Source organism: Frieseomelitta varia, unplaced genomic scaffold, assembly GCF_011392965.1.
Source record: "Frieseomelitta varia isolate USP_RPSP 00005682 unplaced genomic scaffold, Fvar_1.2 scaffold_281, whole genome shotgun sequence".
Classification (NCBI taxonomy): Eukaryota; Metazoa; Arthropoda; class Insecta; order Hymenoptera; family Apidae; genus Frieseomelitta; species Frieseomelitta varia.
The window spans coordinates 1,037,467-1,060,687 of record NW_025110014.1 but is presented as its reverse complement, the minus strand read 5'-3'; the positions used below and the strand labels follow the sequence as shown (position 1 = coordinate 1,060,687).

At 41.2% G+C, this 23,221-nt stretch overlaps 4 protein-coding genes across 10 annotated transcripts in view; 2 read left to right on the top strand and 2 right to left on the bottom strand.

The window, feature by feature from the left end:
* LOC122529256 (LIM and SH3 domain protein Lasp) overlaps positions 1-975 on the bottom strand; it is a 37,842-nt gene extending 36,867 nt beyond the window's left edge. Inside the window, exon 1 of one of the 2 annotated variants that reach the window (XM_043655195.1) lies at positions 558-975. In XM_043655195.1, the coding sequence (XP_043511130.1) occupies positions 558-626 (69 nt within the window). In that variant the 5' untranslated portion in view covers positions 627-975. The remainder of the gene's footprint in view (positions 1-557) is intronic. The other variant, XM_043655196.1, reaches the window with a different exon arrangement.
* Positions 976-1,460: 485 nt separating this feature from the next.
* On the bottom strand, positions 1,461-4,104 carry LOC122529257 (3-hydroxyisobutyrate dehydrogenase, mitochondrial). Of its 3 annotated transcripts, XM_043655199.1 has the most exons (8): positions 3,590-3,941; positions 3,345-3,423; positions 3,176-3,255; positions 2,819-2,997; positions 2,611-2,732; positions 2,336-2,546; positions 2,133-2,259; positions 1,461-2,057 (listed from the first exon to the last, which is right to left on the bottom strand). In XM_043655199.1, the coding sequence occupies exons 2-8, from the start codon at positions 3,391-3,393 to the stop codon at positions 1,875-1,877; spliced, it is 951 nt and encodes a 316-aa protein (XP_043511134.1). In that variant the 5' UTR covers positions 3,394-3,423; positions 3,590-3,941; the 3' UTR covers positions 1,461-1,874. The 3 variants fall into 3 exon arrangements, with proteins under 3 accessions (XP_043511134.1, XP_043511135.1, XP_043511133.1); XM_043655200.1 differs by lacking the exons at positions 3,345-3,423; positions 3,590-3,941 and adding an exon at positions 4,017-4,104; XM_043655198.1 differs by having other exon boundaries at positions 3,345-3,941.
* Positions 4,105-4,597: 493 nt separating this feature from the next.
* LOC122529248 (ionotropic receptor 21a-like) lies at positions 4,598-9,023 on the top strand. Of its 2 annotated transcripts, none has more exons than XR_006306776.1 (12): positions 4,598-4,933; positions 5,074-5,218; positions 5,286-5,468; positions 5,742-5,896; positions 6,037-6,133; positions 6,211-6,277; positions 6,357-6,597; positions 6,705-6,894; positions 7,044-7,134; positions 7,207-7,371; positions 7,449-7,535; positions 8,698-8,729. XR_006306776.1 is itself a non-coding variant. In XM_043655161.1 (12 exons), the coding sequence occupies exons 1-12, from the start codon at positions 4,774-4,776 to the stop codon at positions 8,956-8,958; spliced, it is 1,830 nt and encodes a 609-aa protein (XP_043511096.1). In that variant the 5' UTR covers positions 4,686-4,773; the 3' UTR covers positions 8,959-9,023. The 2 variants fall into 2 exon arrangements, 1 of the variants encoding a protein (XP_043511096.1); XM_043655161.1 differs by having other exon boundaries at positions 4,686-4,933; positions 7,207-7,362; positions 7,452-7,535; positions 8,698-9,023.
* On the top strand, positions 8,145-12,599 carry LOC122529255. 3 transcript variants are annotated; one of them, XM_043655193.1, is made up of 9 exons: positions 8,145-8,274; positions 10,400-10,493; positions 10,691-10,817; positions 10,925-11,018; positions 11,187-11,302; positions 11,387-11,623; positions 11,714-11,919; positions 11,989-12,057; positions 12,160-12,599. In XM_043655193.1, exons 2-9 carry the CDS (start codon positions 10,466-10,468, stop codon positions 12,303-12,305), a joined length of 1,023 nt encoding a protein of 340 aa, XP_043511128.1. In that variant the 5' UTR covers positions 8,145-8,274; positions 10,400-10,465; the 3' UTR covers positions 12,306-12,599. The 3 variants fall into 3 exon arrangements, with proteins under 3 accessions (XP_043511128.1, XP_043511129.1, XP_043511127.1); XM_043655194.1 differs by having other exon boundaries at positions 8,145-8,278; XM_043655192.1 differs by lacking the exon at positions 8,145-8,274 and adding an exon at positions 8,989-9,286.
* The last annotated feature ends 10,622 nt before the right edge of the window (positions 12,600-23,221 follow it).

The window sequence follows — 23,221 nt, the reverse complement described above, 5'->3', positions numbered from 1 at the left end:
ACGCTATCCGTTTCACAGCGGGATCATTCTCGAGGCAGATACGTATGCACAAACGCGTTTTCGAGGCGCAAAGAAAATCGAAAAGCTCGCCGAATGTCTAGATTCTAGAATCCAGAGTTTAGATAAGAAAAGAGTTGCTAAAGTAGAAAAAAGAACGAAGTTCGCATGCGTGATGGGCAATGAAAATAATCGCGCCGCGCGTAGATCATAAATCTCGCCGGGGAGAAACCTGAACGGAGGCGTAATAAAGTAATTTGCGACAATAATCGCTTTTCGCATTTTGCTACGTGTGACAGTAAATATAAATATATGACTGGTACGCATGGAACACGAAATTGTACAAAAACATGTAAAGAACAGCCTGAATTCGGCGGGACAACATGGTAGCACGTTCGTAATGCATTTCATCTTTTACAAATGCCTTTTGCAACAATTAGCAGTTAATAGAGTATCAAGCAAAAGTATTGGTGCGGTAATTTAAAAAAAAAATATATGATATTGACGGAGAAACAGACAAGAGAAACGCGAAAATTCAACAGGCAAACATAGAAACGTACCTTGTCGAGGCACTTGAGTTCCTCGATCGGGTAGACCGTTTTCTCGCAGCGAGCGCACGTCTTGCTCATCTTCAACTTCTCTTCCTTCGTTTCTTCGTCGTCTCGCTTCTCTTTCCCTCCCTCTCAGCTGCAATTCCGCGTATGGATCTTGTGGCCTCTCTTTCTTCACGAAACACTGCGCCAACGTAAAGAACACGTGTAAACACTAACGACACATCCGCACGGTATTTCGTATGGAGACGATCGCGAAAAATCAACGACTCGAGTGCGTACACGGTCTGGGATTGTTTACGAGTTTTCTCGGCGACAACCGCGATCAAGGAAATGCACGCCAGCGGAAAACCTCGGAACAAAACGGGTGCCACAGAGCCGCACCAAACTATACTGCCCTCTCGTCCTCGTCTAGCTACAAAAACTCCTTGAGTGACAGTAATGGTGGTATACCGCGCTAGTCAAACGAACGGCGAAATATTTATGTATCTCAAACACTTCTCGAATGGATCTTTTTGAAGCACCGCTCGCTAAAGATTTTAATTAGAAACAAACGAGGTGATAATTTCATTATTTGTCGAGAGATATTGGTTGGAAATATTATTTTAAACTATCTTCGAGCGCAACGCGTCGGTAAGACAGAGCGAATCATAGATGCCTCGACAATTTAGAATTATTTTCCACATCGAAATTCTTTACTTTGAACTGTCTATTTTATACGAGGCTGTATCATAATTAATATGCTGCGATCGGATATTTAACGGTGCTACAATTGATACGTAGAATTCGTCTAAGGAAGTTTCAAAGTAACAAGAGATTTAATATACCACGCTAATCAACATAACAACATGCGCTATTTACGTCTATCAATAATTTAATTTTCGTCTGGATAAAATTGAATATAAATAGGTAAGGTATACACGTGCTAATTTTCACACGATAATCTCTGTTTGTACTATAAATATAGACAACTTTAAAAGATACCATATAAAATATCAGCGTGACGAGATCGGTACAGAAGGGAACTAATATTCCGGTAAAAAAGACACTTTAATTTAAAACAATTCCCTTTGTTTTTCATGTTATATTCTATTTATTATTCTATCCTGTAACATAAACAACATTAATTTCTAATATTTTAATTTTTTAATATTTTTGACTTGTTACCGACACTGCGATTATTCCGTCTCGTAGCGCACTCTATGTTACCGCATGTTTCAAAATTTGAAATAAAAAAGATTCAATATGTAATAATCTATATGTGAAAAATTAAAAAAGATGGCAGTGTATTAGTTACATTATTATCAGACATTTCTACAATAAAAATTACCGTGTTCCTTTAAGAAACTGGTAAACGAAACTGAAATCTTTCTTTGCAGACCCTTGAGCAATAATTGCTCTATAAATTTGATGAGCCAAGGAACCTAAAGGTATAGTTGCTTCTGCATTAACTGCAGCAGACTGCGCCAGTCCCAAATCTTTGGCCATTAAGCTCACTCCAAAACCGCCCTAAAATTAAATCCATTAAACGGGCCGATTAAACCTGTTTCGCTAATATGTAAGAAACACAACGTAATCAAGTACCTCGTAATTCTGCGAGCTCGGAACATTGTCAAGGATACCTGGAACGGGATTGTACAACTCGGAAGACCAACATCTGCCAGAACTCGAGTTTACAATGTCAGCTAACACCTTGGGATCCAGCCCCAATCTGAAATGCGAGAAGCTTAATGAAACGATTATATTTACAGCGCGTTACGTTATAGATTACATTCTGCGCACGTTACTTTTGCCCGAGATTGAATGCCTCGGCTGTGCCGATCATGCTAACAGCCAAAAGCATGTTATTGCACAATTTTGCCGCTTGACCCATGCCCACGTCTCCGCAGTGAACTATCCTTGATCCCATGGATTTTAAGAGGGGCTTGGCAAGTTCGAAATTTCCTTTCGAACCTCCGACCATGAACGTCAGCGTTCCATCCTTAGCAGCGTTCACACCTAATCGAAGTAATTGCATTCGTAAATAAATGCATAAACATTCGCGATTCATTTACGATATTACCTCCGGACACTGGACCGTCTACAAAATTAACGCCAGACTTTGCAGCCTCTTTCGCCAAAGTTTGAGAGACGAACGGATCTGTCGTGCTGCTATCGATCAGCAGAGTGTCTCTTTTTGCTGAACTGAAAGCACGAAAGAAAGAACAGGTCTTTCTCCTCGAACGATAAATTTAGAGAATGCTCGAGAGACAAGGCGGAGACTCGCTTACCTTAACAGGCCATTTTTAATATTGTAAACGTTCAGAACGTGTTGATTCGACGGCAGCATCGACACAACTACTTCGACATCTTTCACCACGTCAGCAGGGCTCGAGGCTCTGTCAGCACCTACCTCTGTTAAATTCGACACAGCTAATTCGTTGACATCAAAGACTATTAGTTTGTGACCCTGTAGATACATATATAGAAATCAATATACTCGATTTCACATCATTCTTTGGATATTAATGCTAATCTAACTTTGGATATGTTTCCTTTTGTGAGTCAATATAATGATAATAATAGTATAGATTGCAACACCTACAATATATATATATATATATATATAACATGCTCGAATAATTTACCTGTTTCAAAATGTTCCTCGCCATTTGACCACCCATGTTGCCCAAACCGATGAAACCGACTCGCGAAAAGCATCGTTTCCCTTTGCCACGTGTAATGAAATAAAAAATGAAAGTAAACTTCTTGCTGTAAGCGAATATATTAACTATAGGATTAAAGAAAAAGAACAACCTGTCACAACACGAACGATAAATTTCATTGACGAAGCGAAGAAACTCATTGTGAAAATACTCGGCGCGTCTTAAGAAAACTGCAAATTATCATCAAATTTTGATATTACGGAACAGTTTCGTGCACGTCATACAAACGTGGAATTTAATTAAAACTGTCACGGAACGTTATGTATATATATCTCAAGAATGATAGTACGCGCATTTACAGGCAAAGTAACAAAAGGTGGTATAATGTTTTCATACATAAAATTTAGTGGTCTAGTGTACGACGCAGAATTCGACGAGAGACTAATCAGCCTGCTCGTGAATAATATTTACTTTCGTGAAATGAACGTTCGTGTTATCGGCAAGTTCATAGCTTATCTACTAGATATATAAATATTTTCTTCAAGTTTATTATAATTGCGTTATAATAATATGCGCATGTGTTAAGTAGTTGTTTAATAAATAACCTTGTACGTTGTTCAATGTATGATTACTTTTTTTATACGACTACAATTATATCATGAAATGAAGACAAAATTTTTTGCACGTGCAATTCATTAAGAAAGATATATATATTCAATGCCAGTTGGCATGATAATATATAATATCTTGGCTGACGTATTATATATTGTTATTTTGCCTATTTACATGAATGTATAACATGTGAATATTACTTGCTACTTACCGGATAGATGAAAAAAAAGCGTAAAATGACGCAAAACGCTTTATAATCGCTTCGAACGAGAATTGGAAACGATCCTTATCGAGTTCTCCATCATTCCTTTTTTTATGTAATTAATTTTACAACACGTGAAATATACTGAAGAGAAACAGCGAATAAAACGCAAGGACAGACAGTAGTTTGTCAATGTAACGAAAAATGTTTCTCAGTAACGGGTATCTAGTGTCATTCTGTTAGATTATCTTTTCACACACGAGACACTGATGAATATTTAATGCGTGGTCAATTAAGCATCAACGAAACCATAAACTCGCCTTGAAACTCGGCCGTAATTATGCGTTCTGTGTCAAGTTGTCAACCACGAGCTGTAATTCTGTTTGCACGGTATTCTTTATCTGCCATACTTATCTGCCGTCAACTTGCACTCTGGACATTTACGTCTGTATACAATGGGGGTACTTAAATTACGTATTATCGAGTCCAGAAATTTCTGTAAATATATACATTCACTTCATCCCCTTTCCTTCGTCGAATCGTATTCCCAACAGTTGCACTTTGTTAAAGAGAGCGTTACGTTTAGATCGGCCTTGCACGTAAAAACTTGGTGAAAAAGAAAGAAGAGACAGAGGCGAGGGAATTGGATAACAGAGGAAATTCACGATTAAACAACCAAGGATACTCTTCGCTACTCGTAGAGAAACACGTGTTTGCTCGTGGAAAGGAATTCAATAACAAGAGTGTTTCGTAACGAGTGATCGAAATGTTGATTTTCATGTTTATGACATCTGTTTCTTCAGCGATAGCCGATAAGAATGATATTTTCGTATCGAAAGGTAAATCGTGGATCGCTGACGAGAATTTCATAGAAATCATCAAGTCGTCGTTTACCTCTTCTAGATGTTGCAACGTTTTTCTAACCGGTTGGTAAAGAAACCTCGATTTAATCGTGGATTTTCGTTTAAACTTCAAAATTATGAATAATTAGCATTTACGGATTTGTCAATAAATAACGAGATAATTACTAATTCAACGCAATGAACGACCGTGGAATTTTATTTAGATTGGACGGAAGATTCGAGTGCAGTGTTCGATCAATTTAAAAACGTCTATCCGTACGATTATCTCTTGGAAACGAGTATGCACGAGTGCCAGGGATTCTTTTTTCTGGGATCGAGTGACGACGATATCATGGAGTCTATAAAAAAGTGAAATAATTACGTACGAGTGTTCCGTTTTAGTCTTTTAGAAATATACATAATTCTTCCGTCGTAGAATACCTGTGCTACAGTGGGATATGGAAATTCTGATCATGGTGAATAATAATACTTCCAGTGATTCTTGCTTATTTAACAATTCTGCATACGGAATCGCAAATATAAATATTGTCTCTGTATCGGGAATGTGGAAACTGTCGGAGAACTACGTAAGACCGCGAGTCTTTACTAAAATAGACAGGTAACAATGCAAATAAATTATAAGAATTACGATGGAACTTCATTCGTTGAAACGAAACTTTAATTGTTCCTTGATCATTGCAAATAAATGAATTTCTGTCGATCGAATCAATTATTATTCTAACGTCAGTTCTTACGTTACGTAATAGTTTCGTTGCACGCAGTTACATAAATTTTTTACTTTCCAATAGATAAGTAAAATTAAATTATTAGAAGAAATTACATGTACATACTCATTACTTTTTTTTTTTTTATATCATCCTCAAACACAAAGTTACGAAGGAATGCAAATAAAGAACGTGCCGATAAACTTTCAAAATAAAGAGTTACAAGTATGCAGCATTTTTAGTCCACCGATGACGTATCTAAATCATACGATCCAGATGATAATAAACGGAATAGAAGCAGATGTGTACACGATGGACGATGGTATGCTAATAAATATCAAATAGTCGAATGTAACTTCTTCGATGAGATTTAGATAAAATTTATTTTATGTATTATTATTATTATATTTATTTATTTCATTTATAATATATTTTAAATAAAATTTATTTTCGAAAACACAGAGTTGGACTGGGATGGCGTGGAAATGAAATTGTTCTTAATAATAGCGGAAAAATTGAATTTTACGTGGACCATAAGGAAACCAGAGGGGAATTACACGTACATATGATTGTTCTTATTTTTACTAGCTCTTTTAACTATTAACCGATAAGTCTAATTTAATTTTTGATGGTTAGATATGGCCAACGAATCAACGACACATATTGGATGGGCGGCCTGATACAAATGATGCGTGAGCAAAAGGTACGATAATTTATTGTCAAACAATGACTAAGAAATGAAACAAAGATCTTACGATATTCATTCGACATCTCATCTTCAGATAGATATGGCATTCGCCAGTATTTGGCTAACGTTGGATCAATACAAATTTGTGAACCTATCCGAATCATGGTATCAGATATACATACATTTTTTAGTACCTCGTCCTCATCGAACCACGAGCTTTTGGGCGCTCAGTAGACCATTCTCGGAAGAAATTTGGTACTTGCTCTTATCTGCATTTCTCTTACATGGCCTCTATACTTACATTCGTGCTTGGATCGATCCGAAATTTCCAAAACGTAAGAAACTGTAGAAAATTCTTTTTGCTATATACCATCGTCGATTACACGATGCACGACAAATTTCACCGAAGCACTAACGACTTTTTGTCACACGATCGTTTCAGAATATCGGAATTTCTTAGTTGCCCTGACCGATCTAATCGGCTATTTCTTAAGCAGCTCGGTGCCGAAAACGACGCGAAAGAAGACCAACAAACTGCAGATTCTTCTCTGGCAGACCGCAGGCTGGTTAATAATTACAGCTTATTCCAGTAGTCTCGCGGCGAGACTTGCGAGTTCCGAGTACGAGAGCAGGTAGCACGCAGTATCAGCAATTTTTTAGATATTACGCATGCATTTTTTTCTTTTTGTTTTTTATTAAGAACCGATAGATGATAATTATATAATCGAATTGTCTGATCTAAAAAAGAAGTATCATTAAAAAATGACGTCAATATTTTCAGAATCGATACGCTCGAGCAATTTTCCAAGGCGAATTTGCAGTGGGGACTAGCAAGGGAACTGCCACCGTTTGACGATTACTTCGACATGACGGTATGTCAGCTTAATGAAAATTAATTAATCAAAAATTCGATTCATATTAAACGCGTTCGATTGAATTATTAGAATCCACTCTCGACGAAACTACGGAGCAGATTTCATTATATAAAGAACTATACGCAATTGAAGCAGCTTATTCGACGAGGTAATTACGCAATTCTAGGGAAAGTAATGGATGACAGTTTTGTTCCAATGGGTTATTTATCAAACGAAGATTTGAAGGTATCTATAGAGCTAATATTTGATATATATACTGAACGATTATATTATATGCATTTTATAAATGATAGAGAACGCGGAATGAATGTTAGAATTACAGATTGATGAGACAGCCTGTGGGACAGTTTTATGCTGCTTTTGCGGTTCAACCATGGCTTCTAAGACCCATAAACGAGGTAAATTAAAATTCTCGATGCTAAAGCTAATAAAATTGCACGTGAACTCTCAGTTGACATCTCTGATTTTTAATGTCAGACTACGATTGAACGATATTGTAATATTACAAGTGATTTTGACATATGTGTTGTGATTATCTCAGGGAATATATCATCAACCACGTATTATTCTATAATAATAGAAAATGAAAGGTTGAATGAGATGTACAGTCGCCTGTTATACAGGGTGTTTCGTAACTTGTGGGACCCACTTCGGGAACTGATTGTACGCCTAAAAATAATGAAAAATAGTCATATATATACACATATATATGTCCTATGTTTATGAGATATAATGAATTTTGTAAACAGAGCAAACTCTAGTAAGCTAGTTTTACCAGGGATGGTACATTCAATTTTCATTATTTACAATCAGCTCCCGAAGTGAGTCCCGCAAGTTACGAAACACCCTGTATATATAGCGACATCGAAACCTGTCCAACTTCCACGCCATACGAGTCTGCCTCGCGGTCAGCCGATCCCCTTCTTCCTATTTTTCTGAGCACGACCCAAGCCCTACTCGCATTTAATTGGCTGAATCTGCCATTATACGTATACCAGTTACTACTTGTATAATCGGTGAAATACCACACATGTTTAAATATGACTGCAAGAACGGCAAACAAATTAAAGTGCGACAGTGAGGCTCGTGTGATGTGGTGGTGTTTGTGCCGAAGGGAAAGAAACGACGGACAAAAAAGTAAGTGTTTCTCTATCATTTCCAAAAAGGGGCACGAGTTAATTGGACAAGCCTGTCCTAAATTATCAATTGTACGTGTCCCTCTATCAATCGATACCAGAATCATGTCGATAATGAAGGGAGGTGTCGTTACTCCTCAACAATAATCGAAAATACTCATTCAACGACATTACATGTTATAATGTTTAAACTATTTTGCTGGAAATCTCGCTTATCTTGTTTTTCAGTTATATTTATAAATCCATTTTCATCGTGATTAGATATATAAATCTATATGAAATAGATGTAATCATATCAGATATCTTATCCGGTTATACGAAAAACAAACGTATAAAAATAATTGCTCAATTAGTCATTAGACTTTGGAATCACCTTCGTGTTATTTCCTCGAAATCATTTAGGTGTTGCTTTTTATGCGTGCAGATAATACTCAGGTTAAGAGAGACTGGGATAATCATTGGGCATTTACGTGATGTCATCCGTAGACGAGACAGTTACAACCTTCGCGAGGTAACTGTAGAGCACGACCGGTACGACGGAAGCATTCAAGTTCTCGGATTGATGCCACTCGGCGCTGGATTTTTTTTGCTGTTTGTTGGCTCGTTGATAGCCAGCATGACGTTTTATTTGGAGTTGAGACGCGCTACAGATCTATGTCCAAAGTCTTTTGCGAAATATCAGTAACATGGTTTCAGTCGCGCACTATTTTATCAAATGAATGATCTTCGCGTTTTTTTTTTTAAGAAAAGGTAACCGTATCTTAAGTGCAATATAAATTAGAAATATCACGTACGTACTTTATATCACAGACATATGTGTGTACTGTAACAGAGAAACATATTGTAATCGCACAAGAAACTAGAACATTTCCAACAGTGAATGCCTGACATTCCTACGATCGAGAAGGATCTGCGGAAAGTAAACAAACCAACCGAGCGTAGGAAATGAAAAGTTAAGGAGTAGAAAGTGTTTTAAATACAGTGGCTCGTGAAAGTATCCGAAAATACTTGAGGTATGAATATTTATTTGAATATATTGCGTGTATGGTACGAAACATCTTAAAATTTCGTTATAGTGTGAGAGGACTCTTAAGAAACGTGGAGTCTAAAGTTTGAATAAAGGTAATCGCTGTTTTTAAAATGTAGCTTCAAATATATTCCTTAAAAGTCGGTCGCTAACTGCTCGCTGGATTCTTACGTTGAGTGATACACTATTTGCTTTTATTGCCAGGGCGATACATTTTTGTCTCGCGCTGACGGTTGGTGATCTGACAAACACGTTAGGTTCAAATTCAATAGTGTTTTCGCTTACAATAGTGTGAGACGATAATTGTATTATGCATATTAATAAAATTTAAAACAATAATAAAAGATATTTACCCTGAGCATTCGAAAATCGAACATTAAGTATTTGAACACTAACCTTATGTTCAATATCGCAGTAATTTTTGGTTTTAAATTTGACGTACATAATCACTACTGAGAAAATTGAAAAAAATCCTCTATAATACGTGTCATGTATTTATAAAAATTTTTTACGGTAAGTGCTCCAATACTTTAATTATTTAACAATAACAACAAATGAAATTTAATATTGCCGCAAGTTTTCGTCTTTTGAAAACTACTGTGTTTTGGAAACAAAGTAATGTAGAAATTATACGTGAGTATTACGTAGAATTAATTTAAAACTAATGCTAATATGATTCAGTGGTATTATAAATGTAGAATTAGATAATGTGCAATCATGACTTGTAGAACGCAGAGGAAAAAAGACACGTGTTTAAACGAATAAACTGCAATCAATCTATATAAGGTATCTGAAATTATGGTACAAGCGGCCGAGTGATACTACACGCAAAAATAAGAGAAAAAGAAAAGAGTAACATTTTTCTATTTAAGATTTAATTTCTGAAAAAAAATGAGTGACTTAAAATCTATTTATTCAGAAACAAAACTTTGAATATGAACTTTGAAACGGAAACTTTAAAAAAAGTTATTCGTTTATTCGACTTGTCCTTATATGTAGAATCATCAATCGGCCGCCCGTAGTATGATTTCGAAAATACATACAAGGTTAAAATTGTCATCACTGAAAATTAATGCAATGAATATTTCTTTTTTTATAGACTTAACTTGAAAAAAAGGACAGCGATTTATTGCAGTAATATCAGTGCCGTGAGATTGGTAATACAATGACGTATAAAAAACACATCAATGACGGTAATTTTTATTATATAATTGTTGATATAATTGTTGTTATTATATAATTGTTGATAATTGGAAATTGCTCTGATTTAGTTGTAACTTAGTTATAAGTTGTTTGTAGTTATTAATTAATTAAAATTATAAATAATAATATCGTAAAAAGCCACATTATATCGAGATAAATTCTTATCTGATATTTTTCTAATAATTAGCTCAGCCTTCGACGGTTGATGAGCACTTCCAACTGATCTTGGACGACAGAGAAATCATTGATTCTGAGTTCGTCGAAGTGACACCGGATGATTTACCTGACTGGTTCGATGAAAAGTTATTCAAAACGTGAGTAGAAAAGTTTGACGCAAATAATCAGATTTCTCACGAAGTGTTAGGTGAAAAGAAAAAAAAAAAAAAAACACGCAAATAATCGATCAAAACTACATTTTTAGCGGTCAAGAATTTTATGTCCGGAATTTACTAGGATTTGCAGCTGGACACATAACAGGGCTTACAGCGATAATCGCCGTCCCAGATATATTGGAGGTAATGAATTCATTCCTTCCAAGTTTAATAGTGTAAAATCATTTCTAAGAGAAAATAAAAAAATTTTCTCATCTACTGTATTTTCAAAATCTTCGTAAACCAGAAGCGGAAGCAAGAACGCGAACGACATTTCGATAACACCAAAATAAAAGTGATGAATGTTTATAGGTTCTCTTGTTTACTAAACGAAATGCCACATTCAAGTTATCTTACAAGCGATTCGCCGAAACGCTGTTGCTCATGTACGCGCTCCTTCGCTCGGACATATTCGCCCCAAATTCGAAGTGAGTTACAGAACGTTCCATTAAATATCCCATAAAAGCATTCGGTGAAACCGGTCATGTTAAATCTACTTGCAATATTCGAAGATGGTTCAATGCGCTGAATGTGATTCGACGGAGACACGCGAACGTCAATAAAAGGCGCGTTTCACGAGGTCTCCATGGGATATACCAGAAGGACATGGCCATCACGCAATTTGGTTTCTTAGGATACATATTCGTATGTCCTGAAAAATTGGGACTCGCACGTAGTACGTACGAGGAGATGAAAGGTTACAACCATCTATGGCAAGTCATCGGTCACCTGTTGGACATAGACGATAGGTAGTAACATTGGAATGAAAAAGAAACGAAGTAAAATTTAGATCTCTACGATTTGTTAAGTGGTTACAGTTGTTGGAATTTTTTTTTCAGAATAAACATTTGTAGAAGAACTGTGGAAGAAACGACGGAACTATGCAGGAGAATCCAAACTGAAATAATAGCAAAACATCTAAAAAATCCACGCCCGGAATTTCTACGGATGACGACGAATATAGTGCACGGATTGTGGTACATCGATTTTTCGATCAATGAGGATTCTTTTCTGGTTCTCACGTACGATCTGACGGGAATAAAATGTTGGTTTCACATTAAAAGTATTTTATATCTTAAATCTACAATAATAACGAAACAATTTTCTGTTTTAGATACAAAGCCTCTTAGCTGGTATTCTTATTTAAATTTAAAATATCGTCAAACTACTATGTGCTTATTGAGTAAGTAATTGTTTTTAATTAAAAAAAAGGGGGAGGAGGAAATTACTTAGAAACCGTAAGATAAAAATTAATGTGAATTTTAAAAAAAATTGTTTTCTTCAGATGTTCCACTTATTGGTTGGCTGTTACGATCGGCATTTAATTTATTTCTAGGCCTAACCTACTGGATTCTAGAATATTATCCAATTGTACCAATCTTAGCATTTGGGAAAAAGGATGGACAAATTGTTCTGTATGAAAAATCGTAGTATATATTAAACAATAAAAGTGTACATGGGTATCATAAGATGTATATGAGTAAATGTACACAACTAATGTCATATACAACTAACTCTGTATTGGAATTATAAATGAAATAGGATTTAAGTAGCTATTATTTGATCACAAACAAGTAGTATCTCGTATGACAAGGCATATCTGTATCTCGTCTGTGGTGCAGTTGTAATCAGAATCGATAATGTCGCATGTGACATGAAAATGGTAAAGGATCAGCTAACTTTCAAAATAATATGACAAGAAAAAGAATCGTATTTTATTTCTTATTTACGCCTATACCACATTTGTGTATCCATTTTCTAGCGATTAAATGCGATAAAATTTTGTATTACCTTTAGTCGATACTATTGAACTCGGCAGTGAACGTAAAACGAGTTATAATAATGTTTTCGATAACTAGAGTTCGCTGCCTGTCACATAATGCTGATTAAATACCTGAGCGGTAATATATGATTGATCAGAAACGACAAGAAAATCATAATTCGTTGAATCACAAATTAAACATAAATTGTCATTAGATATGTTGACAACATTCTGACTATATATATATATTAATGTATAATGAATATTGTGTCTCAAAAATCGTAGTATCTCTTTCATCATAGTAAATAAAAACCGGAAGACATGCTTTGTGAAAAACATATAATAACGTAGGTACCTTTAACGACACTCGTATCGATAAATCCGATGCGACAGAGAATCATCCGAGGGAGATATCTCGCAATGAAAATTCTAACAGTCTATGCATTAACGACGCATTTACCGTTTTCCTATATCGCGATCATTAACCGCATCTAATAAATCGCCCAGTAGCTTTTTACTTCAGAAAGCCATCAATTTGTCGGTCATTCAATCGAATCAACCACTTTCCAGCTATTTCCTCCATCCCATTTCCCGTGTCTATACCTATCAAAAATTGGTCATTCTATCTGGCGGCCAGCGGCCAGCGTACCTCGATATCCCTGTCCGGCACTGGCGATAATTATCAGTTGCAATTTGTCTGGCACTGTTCTCCGTTCCACTCCACCCACGAATACCGCTCGGGATCTCCACTCTCGCGCGCGTTCATCCATTCGCTGTGCCATTATCCCATCTCTCGGTGCGCAACGCCATCCTCTCTGTCCTCCCTTCCGTCTCCAGTCTCCAGGATCGCAGGATCGTTTTTTACGCGAGTCGCGTGATTTCGTGTTCGCCGCATCTTCGATGCGAGCTGGTTAGAGAGACTCGCGTGAGAAGTGAGCCCCTGCTCACATACACACACACACACGCATACACCTTCGTGCACCGCGCCAGGACACACGATGGCTCGCGTATGTATGTGTGTGTGCGCGCGCGCGCGCGCGCGTTTCTGCCGGCACACTGGATCAGGGGGATACACACACGAACAAGGAAACGCACACCTGCTCGTTTTCGTATACACGGAGGAACGGAGGCGTATGTAACACGGGTCCCGAGTACATAATACACAGCCATATATCCTTCTGTCCCGTAGCTACTCTCCCTCGACCCTGTCGCCTCTCTTCTCGGCACCTCTCCTCGTTCCTTGGCTCACCGGCCCTTCCCGCCCCTCGCGCCAACGCCGCAGCTAGCGAGCACCGTCCCCTCCCCGTCGCCCCGGCTCGTCGAGCGCCCGGCGTCTCCGCGCGCCATCGAGTTCTCCTCATTCCCCCTTTTGCTCGGCTTGCACGACCTAAACGAGATGACTCGTCGCGAGGACAGAGGAGCGGCGTCAGAGGAGACGCTGCTGCCGTCGCTGCTGTTGCTGCTGCTGCCGCTGCCGCTGCCGCCGCCGCCGTTGCTGCTGAAGAAGAAGGAAGATGTGAAAGCAGGAAAGAGGGAGGGGAGTAGGTATCAGCGGCCGTCCAGAGAGGAGAAAGAAGATGGCCCTGCGGCCCTCGTGTTGCACAAAGAGATCCGCGAGAGACCGTCCGCCTCTAAAGCTCGATCCATACGCAGCCACGGCAACGTAGCTCCTCGCCTCCAAATCGTTTTGCGCCGCTGTAAATTGCCAGAGCCGTTCCTGGTCACCAACGCGTCGTCGATGCGCGCATTGCACTTCTTTCTCCTTTTTTTAGAATTCTGGCTAGCGGGCAAGTACGCGAACGCAGGCGTTGTTTCGCTCGTTACGGCGAATTAAGATTCGATAACTTTGCAAAATGAAGGAAACAGATTTCGACTTGATTTCTGCTTCGTTCGTGTAAATGACGTTTTGAGAAATTTTTGACGTTGGGGAAATGCATCGCTTCGTAACTAGATACGTATGAAAGCGAAGGGCCGGTAATTGTGAATAGTTCGACGTTTGAACATGGCTCGACGAGTCGACTGATCAATGCAGATTCCATCTGTCTTTCGAGACTTGGCTCGTTCCATGTATTTCACCGGGGTTCCCATACATACGTACGTATGTATCTACGTGTACACGCTCTCCGCAAAGTAGATGAAATATCATCGTGTATCGTATTACAATGTTACCCAGCATCGATATATAGCCGCGATACGGGAGAGAATTCCGTGGAACATATGTTTCAAGGTGCAGAGCGCATTAGCGATAAAACTGTCTTGTTTCGCGATTCTGAAGGTGAACTCCGAGGTAGCGAGATTCCCTCGAAACTAGGAAGAGACGGCCCGGGGAACTGTGCCAAGGTTACAATAAATATATTCACGTCGCTCTCAAAGAGATCAATCTTCGTTAATCATTTATACAATTTTACTACGCGTATTACGTAACATCCAAACATCGCGCAGCTATGCATATGTACCACGCGAGTACATACGTATGCTTACGTATTTATATACCCTCGAGTGCATCTCTTTGAAAGTTATCAAGTCTTAATGCCTACTTATTCTTCAAAATATTTACTTTCCGCTCGACTATAAATCTCGTATTTACGAGGCCCGTGAACCGTTGCAAGTTTCGCCCGGTAAACATGCACGTACACGTGCACACCTATGTACACGCGCACGTACATATGTACGTCCATAGAAAAATACTTGGAACGAGCGTACATACGTTCACGCGCCCGAGCATGTACATACGTATGTACATAAATCACGGGGATCCCATTCTTCCGGCGCGCGATTTTCGATCTTACACCGTAGCCGGTTGAAAACTACCAAAGATTACGGGTCGCGGTCGAAGGCTAGTGGTCGAAGTTCGTGCAGAAGCTATTACAGGGGACATTATCTCGCGCAGGTGTCTGGCCGCGGTGAAGGCGATCGCCGCGCACGACAGAAATTCACGTAGTTGGTAAGAGGAGAACGTTCGTTAGGCTTTCACGAGTTAAGCTAGATAGCCAGAGGCATTGCGTACGATCTCCGGCGCGTATCGCATCCACTCGGACGACGTGCCTTTTTTCTCTTCCTCTCTCGCTCCTGCCTACCCTCCTCCCTGCGCCGCCCCTCCCCGTCCCTCGTCGTCACTGTCCGCCTCGCCCCTCCGCCGCCCCCTTTGCCATCGCGCACCTCTTCCTCTCTTTCTCTGGCTGCCTCCCCTTCCGCGCGCCTGCTATCCCTTCCATCGTCTTACAGCATCGAAGAACCCCTCCCTTCTCCCTTTCGCCCTCGCAACGTATCACTTGCTTTCTCTCTCTTTCTCTCTCTCTCTCTCTCTCTCTCTGTCTTTCTTTCTTTCCCCTTTTCCTTTTCTTCTTTCTTTACGCGTCGTGGTTCGCGAGGTACGCGACCGAACCAACGACTCCTCTCTTTCTCTGGATGGGAAACGACTGTCCTCCGATACTTTCGAGCCGGCGCAACGACGAACCTGAAAACGATGGCGAAATGCGAGCACTCGTGGCCACCATACCACGGGGGGGAGGAAGATATCTTTCTCTCTCCCTTTCTCCGTCTCGATTCTTCCGATTTGTCGGATTTCATTTTGCATCGATACGAGAAATCGAAGGTATCGCAGGTGAACGCGTATTTTCGCTCGATCTTTTTCGATAACGCGCGATTGATCGACGACGACCGTGATATCGACACCGCGTCTTTGCAAAGGATAGAAAATGTGTTACCGCTCTTCGTACACATTTTCGTACACCATGTGCACGATGGATTGGTGCCAATTGAATGCAAATAATCGAACGTGAAACGATAGTAATTACCCGATCCACTAGTGGTACATATTTAATTTTCGAGCGTGCGCGTCGATTACGTTTAACGGTGGTATGAAACGCGTATTAGCGGACGCAGTTACATAACCAAAATAATACGAATAGTTGCAAACGCTATTAATACCACCGATAAATACTCTCGGCTACTTTGGAATCACGGCGTTCTCCATCAGGCGCATAACACCGCTGAATAAACGTGTGTCTCGAACAGCGCGGATTCTGTTTCAACCGCGGATATTCAGAACGCGGTTGGCAACCCGAACGGCAACCGCCGGGGCTTTCGCACTTCTCTTTCTTCGGATAAGAAATGAGCGTCCGCCAATGTTTTCGAGTCGGCGCAACGGTGACGACGACACGGAGGACGGATGACGAGGACGACGACAAAGTGCGAGCAGTTGTAATGAGTTTCCTCAAAGTCCCTCTATTTCCAAGATTACATCGGGACGGACAGATGTATAGCTGTACGAATTCGCTTTTGCACGCTCTTTTTCCACAGACTCGACTCCCTCGCTGCACCAGATAGAAAATAAGGAAACGCATTATTACGCGATGCAACTAATTGCACAGTGCGACAGCTGACGTAGAGATGCATAATCACACGCGAAACAGTATGACGATAGGATAACGCGAACACGACGCTAGACCAGCCAGCCTTTATTGCGTAAACGTGTCGTTATTGCTCGACCAAAAATTTCTGCAGCGTAATGCGCCTTATTTCGCGATGGAAATGTCACGATACATTACCAGATAATGGCACTGGAAATTGTTGCGTACCAGAGATTAAGAATCCGAGTGACGAATCAATTGGTTTTCCCTAGTCGACAGATTGAAGTGTAATCGTGTTTTCCTTTCCATGAGAGACGAGAGTTTCAACGACTGATACAGTACTCGGGGAAAATTTATAAAAATTCGTATGATAAAAATTATTGTAGATAAAGTACGGTGTTGTGTCCGAACTGGCATGTCCATACTGTTATCAGACAGTAAGGACCGAGTGATCGTTTATTAATTATTCGTCATCGGTGATATTCAATTTTGGTAAGAACTGGGCTGCGTCGTTTCAACCACTGCGTGGATCGAAGAACGTCCTGAAAAAACCCACCAATGGAAGGGCTCGGTCTCGCGTCCTCGTCGATGCTATTTACGTCGGCGTGGTTTCAACGATGACATCCGTGCAAATACTGGCCAATTTTTACGACTTCCCTTTACGTTTTATCGATCGCGAACCGAAACGATCGACAAAGTTTATGAAATGTTCGGTTGTCTTCTCAACGATCGATGTTTCCCCACGTGGCGATTCCCTTTCGTCGGAGAAGCGAGATGGGCGAATTTGCGGCGAAAGAGGGCTCCGTCGAGGAATCGAAGCAGGTAAAAAGCAGACACCCGCTGGCTCGTTGGATCGTGCGGACCGTGCACGCTGTTCAGAGGCCAATTAACGTAGTTACAGGGAGCAGGAGTTCGAGAACAGTGGAGGTTTTATTACGATTACGACAGAAGGGTAACTGTATCAACCTTATCGCAGTTGCCCGTGCTTGTTGCAACAATCCGTTTACGTGTCATTGCCCAGAGCAAAGAAGCTGCGAACATCTTGCCTCCTTTTTTTTCAAATCGTCGCATCGGTCTAATTACGCGCTTCTTTAGCACACCGCGCTGGAGCATTGTGACGTTTGCATTACGAATCGCGGGAATTTACAGGTTCACAGACACTTGTTAAAAACGCGATCACGTTTGAATTCTAATTAATCGTACAGCAAAAATCTTAAAAGGCCGAATTACAAATTGTTCGACGCTGTGGAACACGAACGAGATTGAGGAGACAAAAGCCACCCCGGGTGGTTCGCGTCATATATATACAGCGGCTGGAAAAAAGCAGAGCGCAGCGACGTACCGGCACGTACTTGCACGATCGCGCGTGTCGGTGTAAATCGGTGGACACCCGTTAGATGGTGAAGCGAGGGGCGGCGGGCCAGGTGGTCCGTCGGTGCGAATATCCATTATAGATTCGGCGGAGTGTAGCTGTCGTACGATCCTACTCATTTTCCGTGTATTCGTGCGGCGTATTTCTGGCATCGATGAGAGCGGGTAGGTCTGTCGTATTGGTAAGAGGTTGCGCCTGTGTCCGTGGAAAGAGGCGGGTTTAGTTCGCGAGGGCGCCTGTGTCGGCGCTCGCGGCGCCACCGGTTCATTCCGCCATCGGCGCCCGCGACGTACGGACGTGGAGAGACGCGAGCACCGCTCTCGTTTGGGCGGACAACGTGAAGAAACGGACAAACGTTGCACACCGCGTACGCAACAATACAGAAACATCGAACACGCAGCGCGTCGATCAACGCGAGGCTCGTCGGATCGTAAGTTACGGGTGTTCCGAGCGTGTTGTACGTATATATATATATGTATATGTACATATGTACGTATACATATAGATATATACACACACATATATACAGATATATATATATATATATATATATATATATATATATATATATATATATGTACGTATATGTATATATTCGTAGCGTGTGAAATCAGTGCGACGGATATCAGTGAAAATTCCAAGAGAGGAGAGCATCATCGATTGTCCTTTGTGTGATCGTCGTTACTCGGCTTCTTGTTCCTCGGGACGCCACCGCGACGTGTCGTGCCGGGGCTCGGACGAGTGAGAGTCTCGTCGTGGGCTTTCGAGGTCCAATTGCAAACGTCGTCGTATTATACCTGCGCGTCCCTCTCACGGAGTGCGTCTCGTCGTCGAAGGTCTTGTCGTCTGACCGGCGGCTCTGGGAGAGACGTGGAATGATATTTCGTCGAGTCCGGAGGTGCAGCCAGGCTCATTAGGCAGCAGCGAATACGTGACACGCGAACCGAGTATTTGATACGTTAGGTAAGAAATGTCGCCACGAGTATATCGTGCGAGTCGATAAAAAAAAAAAAGAAAAAAAAGGAAAGAGAAAAAGAGGTCCGCGTTAAGCTGGGTGTTCGCGCAGTGAAAACAGTTTTAAGCTCGACCCGGTCTTGAAAAGTGCGACGACAGAAACCACAGTTCTTTGAATCCTTGAAATTTGAGGTTGTGACACGGTTGTGCTTCGGTGACTAAGGAAATCGATAGATCGTAAGTGGATAGGTGAGACACGATCATAAGCGAGCCAGCCGTTAGTGTTTCGTTCTTTCTCTACACGTATGTGTGTTCGTCATATGCCCACGTACGGTCGGAAAAGTGCAAGAAGATAAGAGGTTAGATGCAATACGACACACGAGGAGCGAATTTGTTTAGGTAAGATAGAATATAAGGCATTCAGAGAGAATGAGAGAGAGAGAGAGAGAGAGAGAGAAGAGAAAGAGAAAGAGAGAGATGTCGACTAACGGTAGATGATGCTCTTTCGTTTTTTCTTTGCACCGTGCAACGTCTCCCCTGTGTATACCTGGTGCGCGTCCCTGCCTCGTTTCGAATTCTGTTCTGTCCGACCGTGCGACGATCGACATGGAAACACGTTCGAACGTTTCCGAGCGATCGAGAAAGATTAACGACAATGACGCGCGCGTTGCGTGACGAACGTGTCATCTTTCGGAACTCCCAATGTCCTTTTACACGTTCTTAAACACGCGCTCGTATTTTTTCATTTTTTTCCCCCCCGTCTTTCTTTTTTCTTTTTTTTTTTCTGTACGTACAAACGGATGTACTGGACTCGAGCCAAACGAACGAAACAAAAAATATCAATACGGCCACGGGTTCGGTGAAAAGTGTAGTGGTTAGGTCTCGATCGTCGAAACCGAGGGAACGTCTAAGGGAGCACGGTGACGCAATTTTCGGTGCAGGTGCAATTACACGGCGATCGCGCGCGAGTCACGTCAGCAAAATCGAGAGCCGTCGTAACGGGTCTTCTTTGGTTTCGCGGAGCGCAAACGCCGTTTTACCGTTAACGACCTAAATCGACGCCGAAGAACGAGATGCGCGCTCTTTTGCGAGTTCCCCTGCGAGAAGAGCACTTCTTGCGTTGGAGTGCGGCTGGAGTGGTGGAGGCCCGAGGATGCGCACCGCGGACTCTCCTCGCTTGGCAAAAGTTTTTTCGACCGTTTAATTTGATGACTTCAGAGTCGCTTTAAAGGAGCGCCTAGTGCGCTCCCTCCCTCCCCTCCCCTCTTCCTTCTCTCTCTCTCTCTCTTTCTCTCTCTCTCTCTGCCGGATCATCTATCATTCAGTGCGCGTTCGCGTTGCACGCGTTCCGCGTCCCAACGTTCCACGCCAATGCGAGCTGCAGCCGTAACATTAGCGTGTGCGAGCTTCTAAACGTCTGTCACATACATACGTCGCGCCACTAACGATTCTAATTAAACACTCTTTTTTTTTTTTCCTCCTTCGCTAATTCGTTATGTATCAAAATTACGTGACGAAAACAACGAGAAAAATTCCAAACGATGGAGGATTGGCAACGTGCTCGTGAAACGACAAGGTCGAAATTCGTAACGAAACTCCGTACGGATGACTGATCGGCGAAGGAACTTTATTTACGTTGAACGTGTGCGCCGCGTATCTTCATCGATGATAGGTAACCGCGCAGAGTGACGGCAGTGGGGAGGATCGGTCAAATGATAACGCAACGGAATCACGTATACGTCTCTCGTTCGACCATACCAGGCACGTTCTGGTTTTCTAGCGAAAATTGCGAGCTCATTCGCCGCGTAATCTCCGCTACCTCGATGTGGCTTACGTCGGTGACAAATAAATCGATAACATTCGAGAGAAACGGTCGTGCATGTCCCCCGTCGCGTTCAGCTCGCGACGCCTTATTTCCGCGTTTCGTTTCTTCACGGACTCGTGGCTTCCCGAGCGTAACCGTTCTGGGGGGGAATATCTTCGCCTCCGAATATGATCTACGAAACAAAGAGAGGCCCCTTTTCCACGGACGAGAATCACATATTTCTCTTCTCAACGCTTTTATCCGAGAAATAGAAAAAGACGCTCGTAGAGTGGTTCGTTTAATCGTCTATCGCTCGGTTGGAATTCGAATGTTGGCAAGAATGAGCAGATGTAGCGGTTAAGCGATTTCGAGAATACCTTCCCGGTTGGTCGAGTGCCGAAATGACCTAGGCCGTTCGTTCTTTCAGTGTCACGTCCGATTGGCTCGATTAGCTGTTTCTACCTGTGTCGCTCTGTAGCTCGTTTTCACTTCGTCGTGGAATTTCGAGCGCTGTGCCAGAAAAGTCGATTTATTGTCTAAATCCTTTTATATCGTACTCGACGTTTCTCGTAAGTACACGACACTTCCGGCCGTGAGCGTTGGGACGTCTGTTGGTCGCTTTTATTGCGAAATTGCGTTAGAAAAATTCGAAATATAAGGGCTCAATTTTCGGACATTCGTCTTTTTTCTTTATCAAGAGATGATTCTGTTCGAGATTTGAAAATTTTCGTATTTCACGTTCGAGCGTGTTATTAAACGTCTGCCAGAGTAAGATGGAAAAGCGAGAAAAAAAAAAAGGACAGAGAGGAGGTATTTTCTCTATAGAAGGATCGATCGTCGTATGAAATCGAAACGTGACTAATCGCGGAGGATTAGAAACGCTGTTACCGAGTGTGATATCGTGCCAGGTGAAAATCGTTTCTTCGTCTTCTTCGTAGTTTCGAGCCGATCGAGAACGATAATCGTTACAAACGGACGATCGTTCGAAGAAGAAAAAAAAAAAAAAAAGAAGAAAGAAAACAAAACGACGAAATGTCGGATTCAGCGAAATTAAACGACGCGCTCACCATTTCCAGCTGATGAATCTCGTGACTAACCGGCGTAATCCGCGGAGCGCAATTAGCATACATGAATAAAGAATCTATGAATCCTTTAAGTCAACTGGTGAACGCCGGATGAATGAATAGGTGTTTGTAACTTGCTCGTGATACGACGAATAGGCTGCAAATTATAATTAAACCAGTTTATGAGGTGGGCCGGATTTTCGTGTGACTGTAACAACGGTTTCTAAATATGACTGATTGATTTCATCAAGTCGCTTGATTTGACAGGTTAAATTTACAAACATAAACATCGTATCGGTCGTTTCGTAAAGTTGTATTATAGTAGTTGTATAGATGATATTTTCGTCGTTGAAAGACCATTATGCTGATAATTTGTAAAATATTCGAAATATATTTTCCAAATTTCTTTATCGTACTCGTGCGAGAAAGAAATATTGGAAGAAAGGGAAAATAGTCGTGTACCTGGCCGGTTCGTTCTTTAAATTTAAAGCGACGAGCAGAATTTCCAAGTGATGCTCACGGGGAAGTGAACTTTCATACCCGTTAACTCGCCGCTTTTACTGCTTTCGACAAATTGTTCGACACCGTGGTGACCTTGTTTTATTGCGCGCCTGGTGATGGTCTATTCAAAACGCGACTTACGAACGTGTGTCGTTACCTCGTCGAATAACGTCCGGGGGAAAATTCTTGGCTGGCGAATTCGATCCTGCAAAATCGATTCCGCTCCTCTGGAAAGAAACGTGACAAAAACGCTTTACCACCAACGTTCACCTCGAGCTGCCTTTAAGCGTTCGCAGCTACGTTCGATCATTGGAATTCTGCTAATAAAAGGAAAAAGAATGAGAAAGCAGAAGAAACGAAGAAAACAAAGAGAAAGACAAAGAGACGGGACAAAACACGGGAGAGAGACGTGGTAGCTTATATTGCCAGAGTGGAACTCGAGACGCGCAGGTAGCGAGCATAATTTTCTATCTACCTACGACGCCCCGTAAATTGATCGAGGTTACGTCGAGCGTATTTTGTTATAGTGGTAAAGGAC